Consider the following 24,766-nt stretch of genomic DNA (forward strand, 5'->3'; position numbering starts at 1 on the left):
AATTGACCATGCAATGTTATAAATGTATTAATTAGCTTATTTTTGGTAATCAGTCCATACTGTGTATCCTTTTGAGAACATTTATAACATCATTAGGATGTATACCTTGCATGTGTATGTACTAAGTCCCTTCAGTCATGTACAACTCTTTGCAACCCCAAGGACTATAGCCCACCAGGTTCTTCTGTCCATGGGGATTCTCCAGGTAAGAATACTGGAGAGGGTTACCATGACCTCTTTCTGGGGATCTTCCTGACCTAAGGATCAACTTGTGTCTCTTCCGTCTCCTGCATTGGCAGGTGGGTTCTTTTACCACAAACACCACCTGGGGAACAATGTATAACTTCAATTCAGTTTAGTTCAGTCACTCAGTCGTGTCCGACTCTTTGCGAGCCCATGAATCGCATCACGCCAGGCCTCCCTGTCCATCACCAACTCCCAGAGTTCATTCAGATTCACGTCCATCGAGTCAGTGATGCCATCCAGCCATCTCATCCTCTGTCGTCCCCTTCTCCTCCTGCCCCCAATCCCTCCCAGCATCAGAATCTTTTCCAATGAGTCAACTCTTCACATGAGGTGGCCAAAGTACTGGAGCTTCAGCTTTAGCATCATTCCTTCCAAAGAAATCCCAGGGTTGCTCTCCTTCAGGATGGTCTGGTTGGATCTCCTTGCAGTCCAAGGGACTCTCAAGAGTCTTCTCCAACACCACAGTTCAAAAGCATCAATTTTTCCTGTGATCATGTATGGATGTGAGAGTTGGACTGTGAAGAAGACTGAGCGCCGAAGAATTGATGCTTTTGAATTGTGGTGTTGGAGAAGACTCTGGAGAGTCCCTTGGACTGCAAGGAGATCCAACCAGTCCATCGGTTGAGAATGCAAATAGGAGAAGCTAGAGATGGCTTTTGCTCACCTCAAATGAGATGAAATATGTAAAGAACTTAAAAATTGCTTGCCATCTAGCCTGATATGAGTGCTTTAATCTCTCCTGCTTCTCTTCCTCCTCCCCTTTCTCCTCCTGTCTGTATTCTTTCTCTTCCTCTTCTGTTTGTATTCCTCAAACCTCAATCTTCTTTCCATTGACACTTAGAACCAGTCTCTCTGCCTAATGAGAGGGCAATGAATGTGTTGATACTTAATCTCCAAACTTCTGACTCCCTTGTGCTTATCTTCCCCATCAAGTTTCTTGGATGCCTGCACCCAGAGTATCTTATCTTAGTTTTGATTGATCTGCATTGTGACTGTAAGTGTTTGCAGTTTCTTCATTGCAGAATACAATTTATTGACAATTATGTCCTCAATAATAAATGTTATTTATTGGCAGTCTCTGTAAGTTTTATTGATATATTACTAAAAACACTATATTCCAGATCATTGGAAATGTAAAAATCAAATCATTAGATTCCTATAACAGGGTCTTTAATAGACATTAAATTACTAATCCAAATAAATTAAAGGATAAACATAAAAGGGAAAAAATCTAATGTAAATGTCTTCAATTTAAATCCACTTCACTAATTTCTAAGTCAAAATCATTACTTAATTAGTGATTTATATTTCTACTTATTCCAAATCATTTAATTAGTGATTTATGTTAGGAAAATCATCACTATTCCTCACACTCCAAAAACACACTGTAAAAACCATTGTAGTGTTGTAATAATTGATGCATTTATTTAATGTAATTCATATGACTCTTTAAAAATTCAGCTATATTAAGAGGGCATAAATTTTCCTCTTAACATAGAAGAACTCCTTTGAATATAGTTTATATTTTCCTCATGTTTAAAGAAATATAGAGTTAAGTTATGATTAATTATTCACAGTTCTTCCAAAAGGATTAAATAGTTTTCAATTCTGTGTCTTTATACAGATTAATGTTTTTTTTCTCCTGGCAAATTATTTTGCCATCCTTTAAGTCTCAGCTCAAGCAGCACTTTCACAAAGAATTCTCTCTTTGCATAGGCAATTGACCCTCCCTTTCTTTTTAGCACATCATCTTGTAAATGTTTTGATTGTTTTGTAATAAGAGTTACCATGCTCTCCAAATAGAATGTTAACTTTTGAGATCAGAATTTGATTGTTATCTGTAATTAATCCAGAAAGCATGAGGCTGGTAATACAGATTCAAAATAAGTCTATATTTAAAGAATGAGTAGTCTGGTATGTCAACACCTTATTAAAATGGAATATAAGGAGATGAATATTTTTCAATCACTTCTCAAATTTATTTACACAAAATAAGATACATAGATAATGAACCCAAAAACCATTTGAATATGTTTTATCAATTAAAAATTCAATTTCCACTATTTTCCTTTTCAGTTCAGTTCAGTTCAGTCTCTCAGTCATGTCTGACTCTTTAATAAATAATATTCAAAAAATTAAATATATGTACTTTTAAATGTTTTCAAATTTTCTGTAGATATGATTCAAAATGGGCTGTTGTCTACTGTATATAATTAATGTTATCAAAATTAATTTTGTTTTGTTTTCTATTTCAAATGTATATCCTCAAAAAAGTGACCTATGAACATATATTAATTTTAGATTTCCTCCATATCTTAACTCAGGTCTAACGGTATAAAATAATGATCCTCTAATAAATATAATTAATATTATTGAAATTAATTTTGTTTTATTTTCTTTCTATTTCAAATGTATATCTCAAAAAAAGTGACCTATGAACATATATTAATTTATATTTCCTCCATATCTTATTCAAGTCTAATGGTATAAAACAATGATGCTCTAATAATGGTCTATACACTTGTCATTTTATCTTAAGATTATAGGTTAGGTAATAGAATATTTTCTTTCCTCTAGAATTTTCTTAATATCCTCAGATCTTTATCCATTGTAAATTGAATGAATAATTTTGTACATTAATATAGAAAGGAATGTCCATATATGTTTGTAGCATGTATAGGCTTTTTAGTGCATAATTTCCCCTTTGATTATTTTAACTGACTGCTGTGCTATGAGTCTTTGTGATATTTCCTATCTAAAACATCTCATTACCTAATTCCTAATTTCCACATGCTACTTTTCCTGCCCTGGATACTTGTAATTCACCTAGTTAAATGCTTATCTTTGAAGATCTAGTTTGCTTATATCTTTTATAAGTCAATCAACCAAAGATGTCCTTTATGACTCTTTGTGCAAATTCTTATGGATTATATTTGACATCTATATGTAGTGAATGTTTATTCATATCATATACTTAATTTGAACATATACAAATAATCAAATAAAAGTTTTTCTGATGTTTATAATTAGACAATGCAAGAATGTAGTTCATTATATATTTATCACAATAGTAGTTGATTTCATTTTAAATATAAATACAAATAAATTTCTATCATTTTGCTAAAATTTCTAAACTTATAGACTTCAGAATATGAAGTAACAGTGAAACTATCCATTAATCCATTATTCATTAACCTCTCTTTATCTTTTATTCATTAAAGTCCTATAAAATATTGAATATAGTATGAATCAGTAATAAGCAATGACAATTTTTACTTTGGAATTAATGTCACACCAACATATTAAGCCAAAAGAGAAGCACCTGTAGATTGACATTCTATAGCTTTTACAGATTGTATTTATTTTATTTTATTTTTATTTTACTCAACAATACTGGTTTTGCCATACATTGACATGAATCTGCCATGGGTGTACATGCGTTCCCAATCCTGAACCCTCCTCCCACCTCTCTCCCCATATCATCTCTCTGGGTCATCTCAGTGCACCAGCCCCAAGCATCCTGTATCCTGTATCGAACCTAGATTGGCGATTTGTTTCTTACATGATAGTATACATGATTCAATGCCATTCTCCCAAATCATCCCACCCTCTCCCTCTCCCTCTCCCACAGAGTCCAGAAGTCTGTTTTATACATCTGTGTCTCTTTTGCTGTCTCACATACAAGGTTATCATTACCATCTTTCTAAATTCCATATATATGTGTTAGTATACTGTATTGGTGTTTTTCGAATGTCTAAATAGAGCTAGATCCTTCTCTCTTTCTACAAGAGATAAATATAAATATATATATAATAGCAAATATTTTAATCAAATTTTATGTATGTTAATAAATGCTAGACTATTAATATATCTGATATTTCTTTTAAAAATTAATAAAATTACTTTCACTTGATAAAGAGCTGAAACTTATTAGTTGCCCAACTCTATTTAATGTTTACCATCCTAACTCTACACTACCACAGTCTATAGTTTTACAGTCCTACCATGCAATCTCATAGGTTCTTAATTTTATTCGTGCTGTGTCTACTGCAGAGAATCCTTCCCTTCACTTCACTGTAGAGCTCAGCTACTTTTTACTAAAACCTCCTCTTCTCTGTATATTCCTCAGTTCTCCACATTCACAAAGCTTCCATTCACCTGACTAAGAGACAATGCTTTACTCCCTTAACCATGCTCTCTAGATTTTATATATAATTCCATATATATATATATATGTATATATATAAAATTGGATTTTGCCTGTCACTCCCTTGGGATGTTAAAATCTAGAATTCAGACATTGTATTAGAAATGATGCCATTTGAGGATACTATTCTAGACACTGTGTATATGCCAGTTAAGTCATGAGTAACATAGATTCTAGTAAATGGAACACATCATGTGCATATAAATCTTTTATTACCATAGAAAGCAATAACTTCTGTGAGTAATGAACAAAAAGTTAAAAAATCAGATAGTTAGTAATGGAGGTACAGTTTTAGATGGAATGCTCAGGAACTGAAGCTTGTTGAAAGGGGGTATTAAATAGAAACACGATGCAAATTCCAAAAGGAGTGATCTCAAATCAAAGATAGGAAGATTGTGATTAAACTTAGTAAGACTGAAAATTCACCATTAAAATTTATTAAAATTTCACTGATAAACTTAAGATTTAGGAGGCCAGATATACTGCTTTATGATTGCTGGTATCTTTTATTTTCCAGACATTTTAAAATTAAATTGCCACCAAGAAAATATGTTTGAGGAAAAGTATGTACATATGTTTGTGCATGTGTATGTGTTGTGCATGTGTGTGTATTGAAGGCCTTGGAGAGGGAGCTTGTGTGTTCATAGGTATGCATGCATCAGAAGAGCATAGCATAGATTTGTTATAAAATTGCAGTGGATTGCATTACTCCACTGAAATGGTCTTCTATGCCCAATCTCCTTGAATTTACAATCTATATTATTGAATAGCTCTAATGAATGTTTTTGAGAACATTTAATTTTTAATATTTTTACCACTTAGCACATAGAAATGTTAAATAAATTTGTATTGAACATCAGTACTCTACTGCAAATTATCAACTCACAAATTTTGTTTGTTGGTATTTGTCTGGGAGACAAAGAGAAAGCGAGAGTTCTGAGAAAGATTTTAAATTAGCCAGGCTTCAACAGTTAATAAATCTTTGTATATGTTTGCCATAAACATTTATATGGACGTCCCTTGACTATTTTCACAATTAGGAGCTATTGGTATTTGGTCATAATTTTAAATTTGCATACATTTATCTGAGCTTCTATGGCACTAATGTATATACACATAAAGCCCCCTTTTGTGAATGATGACATTAATTACTTCAAGAATAAGTGTGGATCATAGGAACTGGAGCTAAATTACTTCACCTAGAATGCATCATTTTTTTTTTATTACTATAGACATTGTTTGTTTTATCTTTTGTTACTTTTTAATTTTGAGTTTAGTTAATTCATTATGGACTTTATTCAATATACCAGTAAAACACTTCTATACATTTGAATTTTCTTAAATTTCATGTCAGAAGTTTTTTTTTTTTTTTTTCTCAGCACATGATCAACCTAAACACAATTTGAGTGTGTCCTTCACTACAAGCTATAGGCAACAAAAAATAAATAAATAAAAATGCATTTGCTTCCTCTTAACTTTATTTTATTACTGTTGGGGGGTGGGGTGTGCCCTCTGCAAGTGAGATCTTAGTTCTCTAACCAAGGATGGAAGCTGCACCCTCTTCCGTGGAAGCATGGAGTCTTAACCACTGGACCACCAAGCAAGTCCTTCTCAACTTAAAGAGGTGAAGTTTATCGCCTCTCAATCTATGCCATCCATTCAACTAAAGGGGACTTAAGAAGAAAACAATTTTCTAATATTATCATGTTAATGATCTAGGTAGCATGGGAGAAGGCAATGGCACCCCACTCCAATACTCTTGCCTGGAGAATCCCATAGATGGAGGAGCCTGGTAAGCTGCCGTCCATGGGGTCGCACAGAGTCGGACACGACTGAAGCGACTTAGCAGCAGCAGCAGCAGCAGCATGGACTTATCATGGCTTTCTTTTTTTTTAAATATTTATTTAATTAGATTGCACCAGTTCTTAGTTGTGGCATGTGGGCTCTAGTTCCCTGACAAGGGATTGAACCCTTGCATTAGGAGATCAGAATTGTAGACACTGGACCACCAGGGAAGTCCCACCATAGACTTTCATTTAATAGTGAAATACAAACTGAGTCACATGGGGCTGAGGAAAAACAAAAGCAAATTAGAAAACTTTTCTTTATCATTCTTGAAGTGATGAAAAGAGGAGATGCTTGCCTTTTACACTCTTGCTGAGCCCTACTTCTATCATGTAGTTATACACTGGTTATCATCATGTATATCCAATGAGAGATTTAGTACAGGATCTCAAACTCAGAGAGAGAATTGGTATACTTTCCTAAGGAACCAATTCAATTCTACCTGCACTCATTTCATTCTTATATCCCTCTATGTGCAGAGAAGCCTGTGGGAGTCCTGATACTAATCAAAGGGTGCATAAGTAATCTCATTAAACTAGTATCATACATATACAAATTTTTAAAGAGATTATCCATGGGTATAACCTGTATAGTGTTCATGACTTTTCCTTAAAGTGTTTTAAGCTTTATAATATGGAAGGGGAAGACCATTTATTGATAGTCCAACGATTATAACTCAGTGCTTTATGATGAACTTGATGCATTCACCATTTAAATGGTTTCTTCTCTTCCCAGAGAGCATGTGTTTCATGACAAAAAGGGAGAAATTGGATAAATTGTGTTTGAAGCTGTTGTGGCCAGATATACAGTTTTACTGTTTGATCATAAGACGTTATTTAGGGTATAAGCATCATCAGATGTTAGTAAATGTCATACCAAAATTCAAATACTAGAAAGGAAACATTAGTAATTATATCTTCTGGAGTTATAACATTCTCCTTATTATTGTGTGTTGATGTTATTTGGCTGTATTTCAGTTTGACTAGATATTTTAGGACCACCATATCTCACTTGAAAAATTACAGCTTGAAAATTTGTTTCCAGCTTGAAAATTTTACCCTGGCTTAGATATGTTCTATTCATTATATTGTATTTTGTTTAATATTGAAGAAATTGTATCTTTCAATCATGTATTACTTCTGAATCCATACTTTCACCCAGATTGTCTTTTCTAATCTTTAGCATACTGTCTGAAAGGATCTATTTGCCCATTTCTACCACTGAGCAGAATTTCATGGAGTCTATTTATAAATGAAAGATAGCACTTTGGGATTCTTCCAAGAAATGATGTGGAACAAAGTAATACACGAATCGTTTGCTATTATTTAGCTTTGATACATGGCCAAATATATATTTCTTATTTTAAGATAAGATCACATTGGCAGAAAATCTTTTGGAAGAATATTACAATTCAGTTATACCAAGAGAATGGCATTTCTGCTATTATGTATGAGACCTAAATTTTCATAATGTAAGAATGTTTCTCAAATGTATCATGAAGAAAGAATAGCAAGTCTTTCTGACCTCTCATTGCATAATTAAACAATTACAGTTTTCTTCTTAACATTGCCACATTTAAAAACTAACATTTAAAATCTGAAGTAATAGTTTGTGAAATAAAATTGTGAAAAATATATATTGCCAAGTGAACAATGCAATATTTTCATCATAAAAATAAATTGGAACAGTTATTACCTTGAAAATACTAAAGTATATCTATATATGCACACACACACACACACATATATATTTACACTGACAAAGTCCTAATACAAGTTTAAGAATAAACAAGATATATTATCCTTTTAAACCTTCTACATTACAAGTCTGTTCCTATTATTCCCAGTTCATAAAATTAATTAGTAATTTATTTTCTATAAATTTAGGCTTCTTAAAAATTTCTCATTTATAGACTATTTAAGAATATTTCACTGGTAATTTATCAGTATAATTATATAAAATTGTACAAAATAGAGAATTGGTATTCATAAAAATAATAAATAAATGCAATGTCAGTGAGTATTAAGCTTATTTCTTTGGAGTTAAGATGCCTTAAATCAGTATCACTGTATATTTATGATGCCAAAAATCAACTAGGACTTCAGAAACCAAAGCTGTTTTACTCAATAGTGCATTTAAAATCTAGCCTCTCCTCAAATTTCTAACAAACCATCCTCCTTCACCATTCAGTGGACTTTCCTTCAGCTACATAAAGAAAATAAATCATCATAAATGAAGCATGTTTGATTTATCATATCAAACCTACAAACTTCTTCCACCTATAACCATGTCTTCCTGTGCCCACTGGTTATGTTAGAGGAACTGGTTGTCTTTCTAACTAAAATTCCCCCCACTCATGTTTTCTATCACATCTACCTTTTCGGTAGCCTTGTAAAGTTAGTCTAATCATCTCTCCCTTTTGTCTTAATCCTCTCTGTTTCTACTCTGTATTTTCCATTATTTAGACATTCTCAATTCTCACTGATATAAATAATATATTATAAATATACAAAAATAAGACAAAAAAGCAAAAAAAAAAAAACAAAAAAAAACAATGCTTCTATGGACTTCCCTTCATTCTTCAGCTACAGACCATCCTGGACTTTTCTTTCCCAGTTACATTTCTCCCATTCCACTTTTACCCCTTTATATACCTGTCAATCATCATCTCCTTCCTTGAATAACTTAAAATGTACTTCCAAGCCAAGAATGTGTTTCTTTTGAAGTAAATGTTTTCACCTATGTCAGTTCATCTGGTGGATATTGTCAAAATAACTGCCTGATTTGACCTTATTTATTTCTTGAATTGTTTACAATATTCATCTCTATATATTCAATGCTTATATAATCTCTGAATGATGACTTATACATAGGCTGATGATTTATACATTTATGCATCTTGTTGAACTATCTCCTATGAATTCCAGGCACTTTGACCATCATCCTACTTTGCATCATCAGAGTGATATTCAAAGTAAAATCAGAGTTGAATATCAAAACCATAAAATTTCAGGGTTTTGCTCTTAAGAAACAGCATTATTTTAAGTGTCTAAACAACTAGAAGGATGAAGAGATGAAAAAGATGAGAAAGATGATCAAAGACATAAGGGAAGATCAAAAGTTTAATTTCAGACATGATAAGTGGGCTATTATTAGATATTCATGTAGAGATGTCAAAAATAAAGCTGAATATTTGAATTTGAAGTTCTATGTTGAGGATTAGCTAGAGATACAAGTTTGAGAATCTTCAGGAAAAATATGGCACCTAAGACCAGAAGACTAGGTAAGGTGAGCAAAGGAATAAGGTATACAGAAGAAAGATAAGGATTCAATAGCTAGGAAACTAGTAGTTAGAAACTGAGGAGACATGAAAGAATCAATAAAGGAGATAGAAAAGGAGCAGCCAGACAAGAGAAAAATGCAAAGCGGGACAGCACCAGAAGGCAAGCCAGAAAAGGATAAAAGTGCTTCTGACTTGGCCATCTTCCCTATGTTAGAGATAACGCCATTATTCTAGGGGCTCAGACCCTTGAGATCATCCTCATCAGTTCTGTGTCTCACATCAACACGTATTCTATCCAGAAGCCTTTTTAGTTATAACTAGTTTTGCAACTCCACTGGTACCACACCATTCTGAGCCGTCATCTCCCATCAGGATTCCTGCACTACGTTCTCTATTGGCCCCTCTAATTTTGTCCTTTCCTTGTTCAAACTATTCTCTATAGGCAAAATGAGTCTGTGTAAATGTAATTCACATGGTGTTGCTCCTCTGAGAAGAAACTCTCAATGTGTTTTTGAGCTCTCTCAGTGCAAAAACGAAAGCACTAACCAATGCCCTCAGTGCTCGTCTGTCTACAACTCTTATTTTCTTGACTGAAACTTTGTATTAAATTCCTCTTACTCAGCCTGCCCAGTTACACACATTTCCTTGGTATTTTTGACAGTGTCAAGACATGCTGTATCACAGGGAGTTTGTAATTGTTTTTCTCTCTTAAAACATGTTTTCCCCAGATATATGCTTGGATCATCCTCTCATTTCCCTCAAGATTTTATTCAAAATTATTTATCATTGTATAAAATTGTAGTCATTCCAAACTACACCTTGTATGGTATATCTTTTGCTAAATAGAACTTACTGCCATTTATGCAATAATCATGGTTCATGAGGACATATTTTTGTTTGTTTTGTTCATCATTTATCATTTAGAGCAGTGTCTGGCACATAGAAGTGATCAATACACATTTGCTGAAAGAATGAATGACTAAATCAATGAAAAAGAGTCAAAATAGAAGGAGAGAAATAGAGATAATTTTTTCATTAGTAACTATTTGGAAAATTTAAATCAACTTGTCCTATAATTATGAAACAATAATGTACTTTTAAAGCATGCAATTATTATTTATAAATATATATAATTTTATTAGAACTTTAGTTTAAATGAGCAACATATACTCTAAATTAAAAGTACATCATAATTAAAAAATAATTAATTCACAGAGTACAGTCCAGAATTTAAACACAAAGTCTTGATGGGCTAAGAGATTTAGAATATAAAATATTAGCTTAACAGAATTATACGTTTGGTTAGTGTGTTTCAATGAATATACATCTATCAAGATGCATTTTAAAAAATTTTACAATTCATTTAATGGTGACTGGTAATCATCAAACTAGCAATGGTTATCTTCAAATGTTATCACACTTGCTGTGCTACCATTTCTCAAGGTTGATCAGATACCTAGAGTCACAGACACTTCCCACACAAGAAGCATCATATGAATCAGACCTGGTTTATCACCAGCATTTATAAAACCAGACCTGGGTAAAGAGCTAGGTGTGGGGACACAAGCATGGTCTTAATATAGGCAATGTTTAACCTGTCAATATGCATTTTTATTCTCAATCTGACTCTGGGATGAATACTTGCAGCAAAATAACTTTTCATATTTTTACTATGTTCATAAATGCTATCAAAATTTATTGACATTCATATAATTCTGCATATCTGTGTGTGACTTTTAGTTAGAAACATACTTCAAAATTATTTTTTGTTTGAGAACCTGAAAGCTTTACGCAGAGTAAACTGCCTGAGTATTAATCGAGAAGTTGTAGAGTTCACAATTTCTACTTAAAAACTCGAAAGCAAACAAATTATTCTGGGGTTGCTTGGTAACTAATCAGGAGTATGTCAAATTGAAAGACCAGTCTGCCTGAAGCAGCTTCGAATAAATAATAGAATTATTGTCAACTTTAGCCTCAGAGAAGCAAGACAGGGAACAATTTTAAGCTGAACTGAAAGACATTTGAAATATCTTTTTGTGTGTGTTTTAGTGAATTCTCTGTTGCTTGTCATTAACCATTTTTCCTCACCAAAAGCATAGAATTAACATAAAGACACTAATAGCAAATTCTGAAGATGTGATTTAATATCTGTTGAGATTAAATAAAATGGACCAAGACATTTTGGAGACACAATAATGTATTTATTACTCATTAAGTATTTATTTATCAAATCATTTGTGCAATGTATTGGTTTCTTAGAAACATTTATGTACATTAACAATGATTACTGCTCTGATAAAAGATTTGACATTTGTCTTTAAAGTGAGAATTATGTTACAATGACTCTTGAGTATACGTACAGTGAAATATTTTGACAGGACTTTAGTTAAAGTGTTACTTTATATCACACTGTTGATAAAATGCTTACAAACTTTGAACTATTTTTGTTTTATTTCCAGCAGGAAAAAAGTCAAGAACGTTCAAGAATCAAAGGTAAGGAGTGACAATTTAAGATCATAGTTTTCTACAACTGAGTAAGTATATAAGAAAAACAAATTGATGCTACCTTGAAAGTATAATTGATATGAGAAAAACAGTAAAACTTCACAGTTTTCAACATGATTTTAAAGTCATTGTGAACGCTTTGGGAACTCTCCAAGGCAATGGGTTTCCTTTCTTTATATAGTGTTTTTGGAAAATTCAATATAACTTTCTGTTCATTCCCTGAGATGTTTTCATTTAATTCCTCCACCAACCATTGCCTATAAGAGTAGGTGTTCTGTCACATCTATAATTTAGGAGATGATCCTTTTAAAACTATGCTTTGTGGAGAACCAACTATTTAGTCACAGCCATCTCATTATATTTTCTCTGAAAGAGCAAGAAAATATATATTTATATATTAGAAGTTGGTGATAACTTTTTCTATGGCATAGTCAATCTTAGTCTGACATAGGAAGTTTCTTTACCTCACAAAAATAATCTTATTTGAAATGCATTAATTGAGATAATATTATTCTAAGTAGATTGTAATACGTCAACAAAAAGTTCCCGTTAGGGTGTGCTTCTACTGATTTTAATGATAGAAATTTCACAGATTTTTCCAGGTTTAATCCTTCTGGTCTGTCCATTCTTACTTTATGTTGTGGGCATCCTTGCCCACTTATTCCTTCCCCAAAGTGTAGTAGTCCCAAATCTGACAATGGAGCAAAACACAATTGCACTGTGTTTATTTATTTATTTATTTTATTTGAAGTATAGTTGATTTACAATATTGTCCTAATTTCTGCTGTATAGCACAGTGATTTCATATACCTCTGTGTGTGTGTACATGGTTTTTTATTTTTTTCCATATAGTGTATCACAGGATATTGAATATGGTTCCCTGCACCACACTGTAGGAGCTTGTTGTTTATCTATTTTGTTTATAGTTCGGGACAGTCTGCTAATCCCAAACTCCTAATTTATCCCTCCACCCACCCATCTTTGACCACAAGTCTGTTTCGGTTTTGTAGATACGTTCATTTGTGTCCTATTTTAGATTCCACATATAAGTGATATCACATGACATTTGTCTTTATCTTACTTCACCTAGCATGATAATCTCTAGGTCCATTCATGTTGGAGCAAATAATGAAATAGCTTTATTTCATTCATTTTATGGCTGAGTATATATATATATTTGTTTTATATATTCTTTATCCACTCATCTGTCTATGAACATTTAGGAGGTTTCCATATCTTGGCAATTGCAAATAGTGCTATTCACATAGGGGTGCATGTATCACTTTGAATTATGCTGCTCCATGTGCTCAGCAGTAGGATTGCTGGATCATAGAGCAACTTTATTTTTATTGTTTTGACCTCCGTACTGTTTTCCATAGTGGCTGCACCAGCTTACATTCCCACCAACCATATAGGAAGTTTCCCTTTTCTCCACACCCTCGAAATATTTGTTATTTGTAGACTTTTTAATGTTTGCTGTTCTGATTGGTGTAAGGTCATTGTAGCTTTGATTTGTGTTTCTTTACTTATTGGCAATTCTGTGCAACTCTTCATGTGCCTCTTGACAACTGTCATGTTTTATTCCATCCTTTTTGCATAGGAAAATATTTTTTAGAGCTTTTTGGAGTTTTACACAAATAAATAAAAAAATATATAACTGTGGAAAAGTTACAAAGATTACATGTATTCCTGAAAAGATAAAAGGATAGTTACATTTTTGAGGGTGGCTAGATTGATGTTACCAATTTTGCTTACTTAAGTCCAAATATAATCTCCTCTGTGCATTTTCTCACAACTGACTGATTGACACAATTTTTTCTTGTTTGATCATCTGTGAGTTTATATTACAGAAAAATATGAAAAGACATACAAAATTTTTACTATGTTTATTTTGTTCAAATGAATTAGGTAAAACTACCTTTCCAGGGATTCCCAAACTGTGTTCTTTTTCAGCAAACTTATGTATATCTTGTTATTTTATATATGAATTCATTACACTTATTTATCCTGAAAACACTCATATTAGCTCAAAGTTTTGTACTTTGTGTTGCAAAAGGAAATTTCTATCCCAAGAGGAGCTATGTGATGTTAATTTAAGTGATACATGCATTTTAAGCATATTGATGGCACATCTTCCTTCTTATAAAGGGGCCTAGTGTTTCAGATTAACCTTAAATCATATTTATAATTCCATTATAGTTGAAATAAATTCAGTATAGTTTTCCTTCCAATGCTTTATTGCCTTGGAGTACATAAATCATCTGAAGTAGTAAAAATTATGCTTTTTCAACTATTTTCTGGGAACATGTTTTCTTTTATAATGTAATAAAATTTTCAAGATGATGCTTGTCACTTCTGTCATTGTTATTGGCTGACACATGGTTCAGAATCTTCACATAATGTCTGCTAGACTACTGAACTGTAAGTAAAATAAATCAGAGATGTATAGTTACATTAAGACTTGCTGTCTAGCTCTACTTAGAAGAACTCTACATTTTTTCTTGAACAGTTATGGGAATCACCTTATAATATTATCTTACTGGAACTTATGAATGGCCATTTCAAATATTTTAAAATCAATATTAAGAAGAAAAATATTGAGTCACAAAAGCATTGTCTTACCCATTATTAGATAACAAAGTTCTGAAAATCAAATATTGTACTTTTCTTGGTCACTAGTACTTGAAATGTAGACTATGGCCTCATTTGATCTAGGTAAACATTTCTCAACTAGTAATTCACTGGACTTCCTGACTAATTGCTAATCTTATTTGCTGGAACATGTTTATTACATTGCCAAGAATTATGCAATCTTTAATCTTATAATTCCTTGCATTTGGTGCCTGTTTATGCTTGAAACACCAATCCCAACCTCATGATCATAACCTCAGTGACCTGAAATTACATTAATTCACATAGCAATGAAAATCCAATTAAAAACAATTCCTATTTCTTCTGTGTATACATATATTGAAATGCTTGGAAACTTGCAATTCTATCTTTAATTGATTATTTGATATTCACATGCTCTTATTCTAATATTATTTTGGAAAGTCATACTAATCCATATTTTCAAACTCTAGAATTATATTTCAATGAAATTGAACTGACAAGATGTGTCTCGGTTCAATAGTTAGTATGGATTCTCAACTGATATTCATCTGTATATGGCCTGTTGTTAAATGAGACAAAAACTAATCTATTCAGTACACAATTTTGAGGTTTACAGTTGTTTAAGAGGTCCTTCCTTACAGCTACTTTAAAAAATATAACAGAAATAAAGAGTCCTACGAGTTTGAAAGAATGATCAAAACTTTTCAGGAAACAATTTTTCACACTGTTCTTCAGTGACTTAAAAGCTGAGTTAAATAGAGCACATTATGCATTAAAACCCAATGAGAATTTTGTAAATATGATCCAGAAGTAATGTCTTCTATAAAGATCATAACAAATCAATAATCATCTGCCAGTATTTCTCAGGGAAGTATTTTAATAGTTTTTGAGGAAAATTTAAATCAACTATGCCTTACAAATAGCTTAGAAACTCTGTCAACTTCACTGAGTTTTTACTTTTCCAAAATGGTGTGAAGTTTTACTACAGTCAGAAGGATGTAATCACTGTGGACAGTTTTGTGTGGTTATGCTGTGGCGTGCCCCTCAGCACTGGCTTCACTCTCTTCTGTCAATAAGAGAACGTTTGTCCATTCACCAAAGTGATCCAATTGTCTTTATCATAGATATTCCCTCCTCTCTTCTCATGTGGAGATTCTTGGCTCTTCCCATTCAGAAGTGTTAAAAATAAAGCATGTTCTCCTTTTATGGCTATTTATATTTTGTTAAGACTGAACATTTGGGGGCAATGAGGACTAAAGTCAATTACCTAATAATCATTTATAGGCTATATTATTAATCTCTCTGTTTTGTTAAGTATCTAACAGATGTCAGACACTGTGCTGAGCTTTTTACATATATTATCTTATTTTAATCTTCAAACACACATTATTTGTAAGAATTATCATCCAAATATGTCTGCATTTTGAGAAATCACATTCAAAGTAATTCAGATCAATATCATTCTTATTCTGTTAAAAGGGATCATAGCTTGTTTAGCCAATCCCCAATTGTACAGTAGGTAAATTTAGCATGCTGTTATTCTCAGTATTTTTTTCATGTTCATAAACTTGATATTTATGGATTTTTCTATTCACATATTATTTTCTTTAATGTCACAGTGCATATATTTTTCCTATTGCCAATTTATATAAAAACTGCTCAGTACTTTGTAACTTCAATAAAAAAATAGAAAATGGAAAATGTAACAGTGCTATTTTAAGGGACATATGTAAGAATTATGCCAACTTGTTCACTAAATACAAGTGACTTAAACCCTCCAGAGGTAATTCCTCTTCTATGGTAAATATTACCATAACATAACATGTGACATAAAAAATCCTTTACATGTCTCAAATGCTAAGGCTTATACTTCTATAAGGACATTGAACAATGTCATTATACTATTAAAAAACATATCCTGCAAAAGTCTGTGATTCTAAATAGGTCCTGTATGGCAAATATTATGTTATATACATTTGTGTATATGAAAAATTAAGCTGCATAATTGCTTTTCCTATGGTACATACCTTCTTCACTATTGAGCAATAACAGAAATCATTATGTCAAGACCATACTTGATTTGATTAAAAGAGTGTATTTGGGACAATAAATGCCATTAAAGAATGATGCCTGCAGTCTTTATGCACATAAATGCACATACAAACTATTTTCTATTCATTTTTAAACACTCAAGAGTTCAGATTCTCCTTTATTTCCCATATTGCAACATTAGCAACTGAAAACACTAAAAATTATCTCATATATAATCTGAAATAGACAGGGATATATTTCTCAATGAACCTAAGGGGTGTTGCTATGAGTTTGAAATTCTAACTCTTAATTTACATTTCCTAAATGTCCAAATATGCTTCATTAGAATAATCTCACAGAGTTCCTGAGGTCAGATAACTTCTTCAAGTTCAGATAGCTAGTCAGGAACAGTTAGTATGGAGAGATTGATCTTCAAATCCTTATTCATAAAGGCCATTGGATATATTACATTAACAAATGAAAATATCATGTAAAATTGTAAGGTGATAATTCATATACATGGGCCCTTAATGAGACTCTTTTGTCTAATTGTTGCATTTCTTTATATTCAGGAAACAAAATGTAGCCAGCACAATTAGTAATACCTGATATGGAGATTCTTACCATTACCTGAAGTTTGGAGTCACTGTATTTCTAATGGATTACAATTTCATACATACTGAACCCTAGGCTCTTTGATATTCAATTTAGAAACCTATTGCTGAGGGAAATAATGATTTGTAAGCTATTTATGAAACTGTGGGTTTTGTCAATCATAATCAATAGTTAGAGTCCTTAGAAAGTCCAAGTACTGAAAGACAGGAAAACTCACCTCTAAAATTGTCAACTGAAAGATGGATAGATTTATTTATTTATTTGTTTTTGGCAAATGACAATGCTGTATAAATGCCAGACAGGTGTTCTTCTGACAATAATTCTTAAAAAATTAAATGTTGTAAAAGAATGTGAAGAAAAATAGTTATTTTACATAACCCACTCCAGAATTCTTACCTGGAGAATTCCATGGACAGAGGAGCCTGGCAAGCTACAGTCCATAGGGTTGCAAAGAGTCAGATGCAACTGAGTGACTATCACACTCACTATGCTATAGCTATTGCATTATATCAAATCCATTCTATTTGCACTCTATTGGTTTTCTTAAATGCACTTTTGAAATTAAACGGAGGCAATGTGTATTCTCATGAATAATTATTGATTACCTTGCAGCAATATATCAATGTCATATATGCAGAACTTAATAATGTATGATTGACTAGCAACTCTTTAATAATATAAGCACTTCAAATATTTTAATTCATTTCATTTTACATATAACTTAACAATACAAATACAAATTGATTGCTGAATAATGAATCAATAAAATGTAATTTCTAATTATATAGTGAACACATTGGGAAAATTTCTGATTTCATTAGCTGAAATTTGCTCTATAGAAATAGATCTTTCACTATTAAAAACAGTGATCACATCTCTTTATGTGGGTGATATTTTGTGATTTTTCATGTTAAACTGAGTGAGTTTGGAAACAAAAATGATAATACATAGATGCAAATTCTGGAAGTTACTATAAACATAAAATAGTAACTGATACTTTGACAAACTTTCAAACATATAACAATTTAAGTTCTAATGTGTAACTCTATAGAAGAAAAATAAATTACTGGAAATATACTCCCTACAAGTAGTATAAATGATGCCTCTAACTGTCCTCTTATATAACTTTTTAGTGGTAAAGATTTCAATGTAAGTAGTAACTTTTCCCTCAGAATGAATATTCATCCTCCATTGTTAAAAAAATTCATTAAACAACTTGATCCAATTTTAGATGATCTCTTTTTAAACTTAAAGGTGTAATTTATTTTTTAATTGTTGGCACATCTTTCACTTCTCATAATTACAATTTTTTGTAGGTCTTATGGTGTGAATAATTAAGACTTATCCTCTTTGTAACTTTCAATATATGATAGTGTTATTAACTTTAGTCAGTATGCTACACATTAGATTCCAAGGATTTATTCATCATATAGCTGGAAGTTTAGATTTAGATTACTTCCATATCTTGGCTATTATGAATATGCTGCAATAAATATGAGGGTACATATGTTTTTAGTATCTTATTGTCATTCCTTTGGGGTAATACCCAGAAGTAGAATTGCTGGATCATATTGTAATTCCATTTTTAATTTTTTGAGGTATCTTTTCCATAATGGCCTAACCAATTTGCACTCCCAGCAATAGTGCACAAGTGTTCTCTGTTCTTCAGCCAATTTTAGATGATCTTGATGCATGTTCTCCTGTCACAGCAGCAGGAAGACAAACATCCTTCTTTACCTATTGATGCCATTCTCATCAACCAAGAGAAACTTCAAAATGTATCTGATTGTGTTTCTCATTTATGCCAAGAATCACTCAATTTATATTATGCCAAACACATTATCTTTCCCCTTCCATTTTGCATACATTCTCTGTTTTTCTGAAGGATATTCATAAATCATCTCATTCAATGGGTCATTTATTTTGGTTTCAGGATGATTAATTTTGAGGGCGTTTGTCCACCAGGGAGCAATGCTATCTAAAAGAAATCAAGGTGTCGGATGATGGGAAAACATCCCACAATAACTAGATTTATTTACTATAAATAATGATTTAATGCTTCATAGGATATCAAATGAATATTGTTTAGGCCTTTCTTTGCATAGTTTTTAAATTATTATTTTTCCCTGCAAAGTAACATCCCAACACTGATCTTCCCTTCAATCATCAATACAAAATATCCTTACTTTATACTTTTAACAAAACAGAAATGCCACACAGTGTTTCTTGAAAGAGTTGAAAGTCATTTTCTGAAAAATGACAATTAATATTAACCAAACTGTGCTTGAAGACTTAATTTATTTAACTTAAAACAGTAACTTTGCTTACTTGCAATGGTTAGTCTTTGTGAAAGAACTGTTCAAAAACAGTCATATGAACATCACTTTTTTTTTTCTGAAAAATATATCTTATCTTCTAGTGAAAAACTATATGCTCTATCAGTTTTTCCTTTTGTTTTCTGTTTCCCCTGCTAGGGGAGAAACATGAAATTTTCTTTTATTTAATAAAGTGTATTTATTATACTTGGGTTTTAAAATATATATTTCTTCTTTATAACCCAGGGTCTTAACCTAACATTTAATGTATTAATATTAAGTATTGGTAAGCTACTTGATTCCCTGCATGGATCCCAGCCTTATCATAGCAAAGGGGCTTGTGTAACTCAATGAGCTGTGAGACAAACCTCGCAGGGCCATCCAAGATGGATGGGTCATAGTGAAGAGTTCTTATAAGACATGGTCCACTGGAGAAGGGAATGGCAGCCCACTCCAATATTCTTGCTGTGAAAGAAAGAAAGTGAAGTCATTCAATCGTGTCCAACTCTTTGCAAGTCCATGGACTGTAGCCTACCAGGCTCCTCTGTCCATGGAATTTTCCAGGCAAGAGTACTGGAGTGGGTTGTCATTTCCTTCTCCAATTCTCACTGTACTCTTGTTGCTGCTGCTAAGTCGCTTCAGTCATGTCCGATTCTGTGCGACTGCATAGATGTCAGCCCACCAGGCTCCTCCATCCCTGGGATTCTCCAGGCAAAAACATTGGAGTGGGTTGCCATTTCCTTCTCCGATGCATGAAAGTGAAAAGTGAAAGTGAAGTCACTCGGTCATGCCCAACTCTTAGCGACACCATAGACGGCAGCCTACCAGGCTCGTCTGCCCGTGGGATTTTCCAAGCAAGAGTACTGGAGTGCGTTGCCATTGCTTTCTCCGATTCTTGCTGTGAGAACCCCATAAACAGTATGAAAAGGAAAAAGATATGACACCAGAGGATGAGCCCTCCCAGGTTGGAAAGTGTCCAATATGCTATTAGGATGAGTGGAGGGCAATTACTAATAGCGCCAGAAAAATTAAGTAGATGGTCCAAAGCAGAAAAAAAAATGCTAAGTTGTGGATATGTCTGGTGGAGAAAATAAAGTCCAACGTTGTAAACAGTAATGTTGCATAGGAATCTAGAATGTTAGGTCCATGTATCAAGGTGAATTGGACATGGTCAAGGCAAGAGTGAACATCAGAATCTTAGGAATCAGTGAACTTAAATGGATGGAGACAGCAAATTTGAATCATGTGAACAATAAATTGACCACTGTGGGCAAGAATCCTTTATCAGAAATAGAGTAATACTCACAGTCAACTAAAGCATCTGAAATGCAGTAATTCGGTGCAATCTCAAAAACAACAGAATGATCTGTTTCTTTCCAAGGCAAACCATTTAACATCACAACAATCCAAATCTAAGCTGAACAACTAATGCTGAGAAAGCTGAAGTTGAATGGCTCTATGAAGACCTACATGACCTTCTAGACCTAACGCCGCACTGCCCCCCCCCAAAAAAAATGTCTTTTTCATAAAGAAGATTGGTATGATGCAAAAGTAAGAAGTCAAGAGATAACTGGAGTATTAGGCAAGTTTGGCCTTGGAGTACAAAATGAAGCAGGTCAAAGGCTAGCAGATTTTTATCAAGAGAACTCATTGGTCATAGCAAGCACCATTTTCCACAACACAAAAAACAACTCTACACATGTACGTCACCAGATGGTCAATACTGAAATCAGGTTGATTATATCCTTTGCAGCGGAAGATGGAGAAGCGCTATACATTCAGTGAAAACAAGACCTGGAGCTGACTGTGGCTCATAACTTGAGCTTTTTATTGAAAAGAAAGAAAGAAAGAAAATGAAGTCATTCAGTCATGCCTGACTCTTTGCAACCCCATGGACTGTAGCCTACCAGGCTCCTCCGTCTATGGGATTCTCCAGTCAGGAATATTGGAGTGGGTTGCCATTTCCTTCTCCAGGGGATCTTCCCGACCCAGGGATTGAACCTGGGTCTCCCGCATTGCAAGCAGATGCTTTACCCTCTGAGCTACTAGGGAAGCAAAATTCAAGCTTAAACTGAAGAAAGTAGGGAAAACCATTAAGCCATTCCTGTGTGACTTAAATCAGATCCCATATGATTATACAATGGAGGTGATAAGTAGATTCAAGGTGTTAAATCTGGTAGACAGATTGCATAAAGAACTATGGATGGAAGTTCATAACATCCGAGAAGAGGTAGTGACCAGAACCATCCCAAAGAAAAAGAAATAAAGCAAAGTGGTTGTCTGAGGAGGCTTTACAAATAGCTGAGAAAACAGGGGAAGTGAAAGGCAGGGGAGAAAGCGAAAGATAGCCATTCAGTTGAGTGACTGAATGAAGAGTTCCAGAGAATAGCAAGGAGAAATAAGAAGACCTCAAAGGAGCAATGCAAAGAAATAGATGAAAACAACAGAATGGGAAAGACTGGAAATCTCTTCAAGAAAATTAAAGATATCAAGGGAATATTTCATGCAAAGATGGACATGAAAAAGGATAGAAATATTTAGGACCTAAGAGAAGCAGAAAAGATTAAGAAGAGCTGGCCAAAATACATAGAAGATCTGTACAAAAAGGTCTCAATGATCCAGATAACCAAAGTGATGTGGTCACTCACCTAGAGCCAGACACCCTGGAATGTGAAGTCAAGTGGGCCTTAGGAAGCATTACTATCAATAAAACTGGTGAAAGTGATGGAATTCTAGCTGAGATATTGAAAATCCTAAAAGATGATGTTTAAATGCTTCACTCAATATGTCAGTAAATTTGGAAAACTCAGCAGTGGCCAGAGGACTGGAAAAGATCACTTTCGTTACAATCCCAGAGAAGGAGAATGCCAAAGAATGTTCAAACCACTGTACAATTGCACTCATTTCACAAGCTAGTAAGGTTATGCTCAAAATTCTTCAAGCTAGGCTTCAGCAGGACATGAACAGAGAACTTCCAAATGTACAAGTTGGTTTTTGAAAAGACAGACAAATAAGAGATTGAATTGCCAACATTCATTGGATCATAAAGCAAGCAAGGGAATTTCAGAAAATCATCTGTTTCATTGACTACACTACAGTGTTTGACTGTATGGATCACAACAAACTGTGGAAAATTCTTAAAAAGATGGGAATACCAGACCACCTAACCTGACTGGTTTCAAACTGAGAAAGGAGTATGACAAGGATTTATATAGTCGCCCTGTTTATTTAACTTATGTGAAGAGCATAGCATATGAAATGTCATGCTGGATGCATCATAAGCTGATATCAAGATTGCCAAAAGAGTATCAAAATCCTCAGATATGCAAATGATAGCACTCTAAGGGCAGAAAATGAGGAACTAAAGAGCCTTCTGATGAGGGTGAAAGAGGAGAGGAGGGTGAAAGAGGAGAGGAGTGTGAAAGAGGAGAGTGGCTTAAAATTCAGCATCCAGAAAGCTAAGATCATGGCATCTGGTCTGATCAGTTCAGTTCAGTTCAGTCGCTCAGTCGTGTCCGACTCTTTGCGATCCTATGAATTGCAGCACACCAGGCCTCCCTGTCCATCACCAACTCCCGGAGTTCACCCAAACCCATGTCCATCGAGTCGGTGATGCCATTCAGCCATCTCATTCTCTGTCATCCCCTTCTCCTCCTGCTCCCAATCCCTCCCAGCATCAGAGTCTTTTCCAATGAGTCAACTCTTTGCATTAGGTGGCCACAGTACTGGAGTTTCAGCTTTAGCATCAGTCCTTCCAATGAACACTCAGGACTGATCCCCTTTAGAATGTACTGGTTGGATCTCCTTGCAGTCCAAGGGACTCTCAAGAGTCTTCTCCAATACCACGGTTCAAAAGCAGCAATTCTTTGGTGCTCAGCTTTCTTCACAGTCCAACTCTCACATCCATACATGACCACAGGAAAAACCATAGCCTTGACTAGATGGACCTTTGTTGGCAAAGTAATGTCTCTGCTTTTCAATATGCTATCTAGGTTGGTCATAACTTTCCTTCCAAGGAGTAAGCGTCTTCTAATTTCATGGCTGCAGTCACCATCTGCAGTGATTTTGGAGCCCCCCAAAATAAAGTCTGACATGGTTTCACTGTTTCCCTATCTATTTCCCATGAAGTGATGGGACCAGATGTCATGATCTTCATTTTCTGAATGTTGAGCTTTAGGCCAACTTTTTCACTCTCCTCTTTCATTTCATCAAGAGGCTTTTTAGTTCCTCTTCACTTTCTGCCATAAGGGTGGTGTCATCTGCATATCTGAGGTTATTGATATTTCTCCCGGCAATCTTGATTCCAGCTTATGCTTCTTCCAGCCCAGCGTTTCTCATGATGTACTCTGCTTAGAAGTGAAATAAGCAGGGTGACAACATACAGCCTTGACATACTCCTTTTCCTATTTGGAACCAGTCTGTTGTTCCATGTCCAGTTCTAACTGTTGTTTCCTGACCTGCATATAGGTTTCTCAAGAGGCAGGTCAGGTGGAAGGGGGGATAGTGGAAGCAAAGACATATTTAATTTTCTTGGGCTCCTAAATCACTGCAGACGTTGACAGTAGTCATGCAATTAAAAGATGCTTCCTCCTTGGAATAAAAACTATGACAAACCTTGACAGTGTATTAAAAAGCAGAGACATCACTTTGCTGACAAAGGCCACTATAGTCAAAGCTAGTTTTCTTCAGTAGCTATGTATGGATGTGAGTGTTGTACCATAACACAGGCTGAACATTAAAAATAGATATATTTGAATTGTGGTTCTGAAGAAGACTATTGAGAGTTCCTTGGACAGCAAGGAGATCAAACCAGTCAATCTTTTTCTTTTTAATGAATGAATTAATTATTTTTTAGAGGCTAATTACTTTACAATATTGTATTGGTTTTGCCATACATTGGGGGAGGGGGTTCGGGATGGGGAACACATGTACACCTGTAGCAGATTCATGTCAAACCAGTCAATCTTAAAGGAAATCAACCCTGAGTATTCTTTGGAAGGACTGATGCTGAAGCTGACACTCCAATACTTTGGCCATCTAATGCCAGAGTAGACTCATTGGAAATGATCCTGATGTTGGGGAAGATGAAAACAAAAGGAGAAATGG

At 33.9% G+C, this 24,766-nt stretch overlaps 1 protein-coding gene and 1 pseudogene across 2 annotated transcripts in view; one reads left to right on the forward strand and one right to left on the reverse strand.

The window, feature by feature from the left end:
* FSTL5 (follistatin like 5) overlaps window positions 1-24,766 on the forward strand; it is a 902,259-nt gene that overhangs the window by 138,326 nt on the left and 739,167 nt on the right. Inside the window, exon 3 of one of the 2 annotated variants that reach the window (XM_040250565.1) lies at window positions 12,044-12,074. In XM_040250565.1, the coding sequence (XP_040106499.1) occupies window positions 12,044-12,074 (31 nt within the window). Of the gene's footprint in view, window positions 1-12,040; window positions 12,075-24,766 lie in introns of both variants that reach the window. The other variant, XM_040250564.1, reaches the window with a different exon arrangement.
* LOC120871686 lies at window positions 11,089-11,202 on the reverse strand (annotated as a pseudogene).

Source organism: Oryx dammah, unplaced genomic scaffold, assembly GCF_014754425.2.
Source record: "Oryx dammah isolate SB20612 unplaced genomic scaffold, SCBI_Odam_1.1 HiC_scaffold_12, whole genome shotgun sequence".
In the NCBI taxonomy this organism is placed as follows: Eukaryota; Metazoa; Chordata; class Mammalia; order Artiodactyla; family Bovidae; genus Oryx; species Oryx dammah.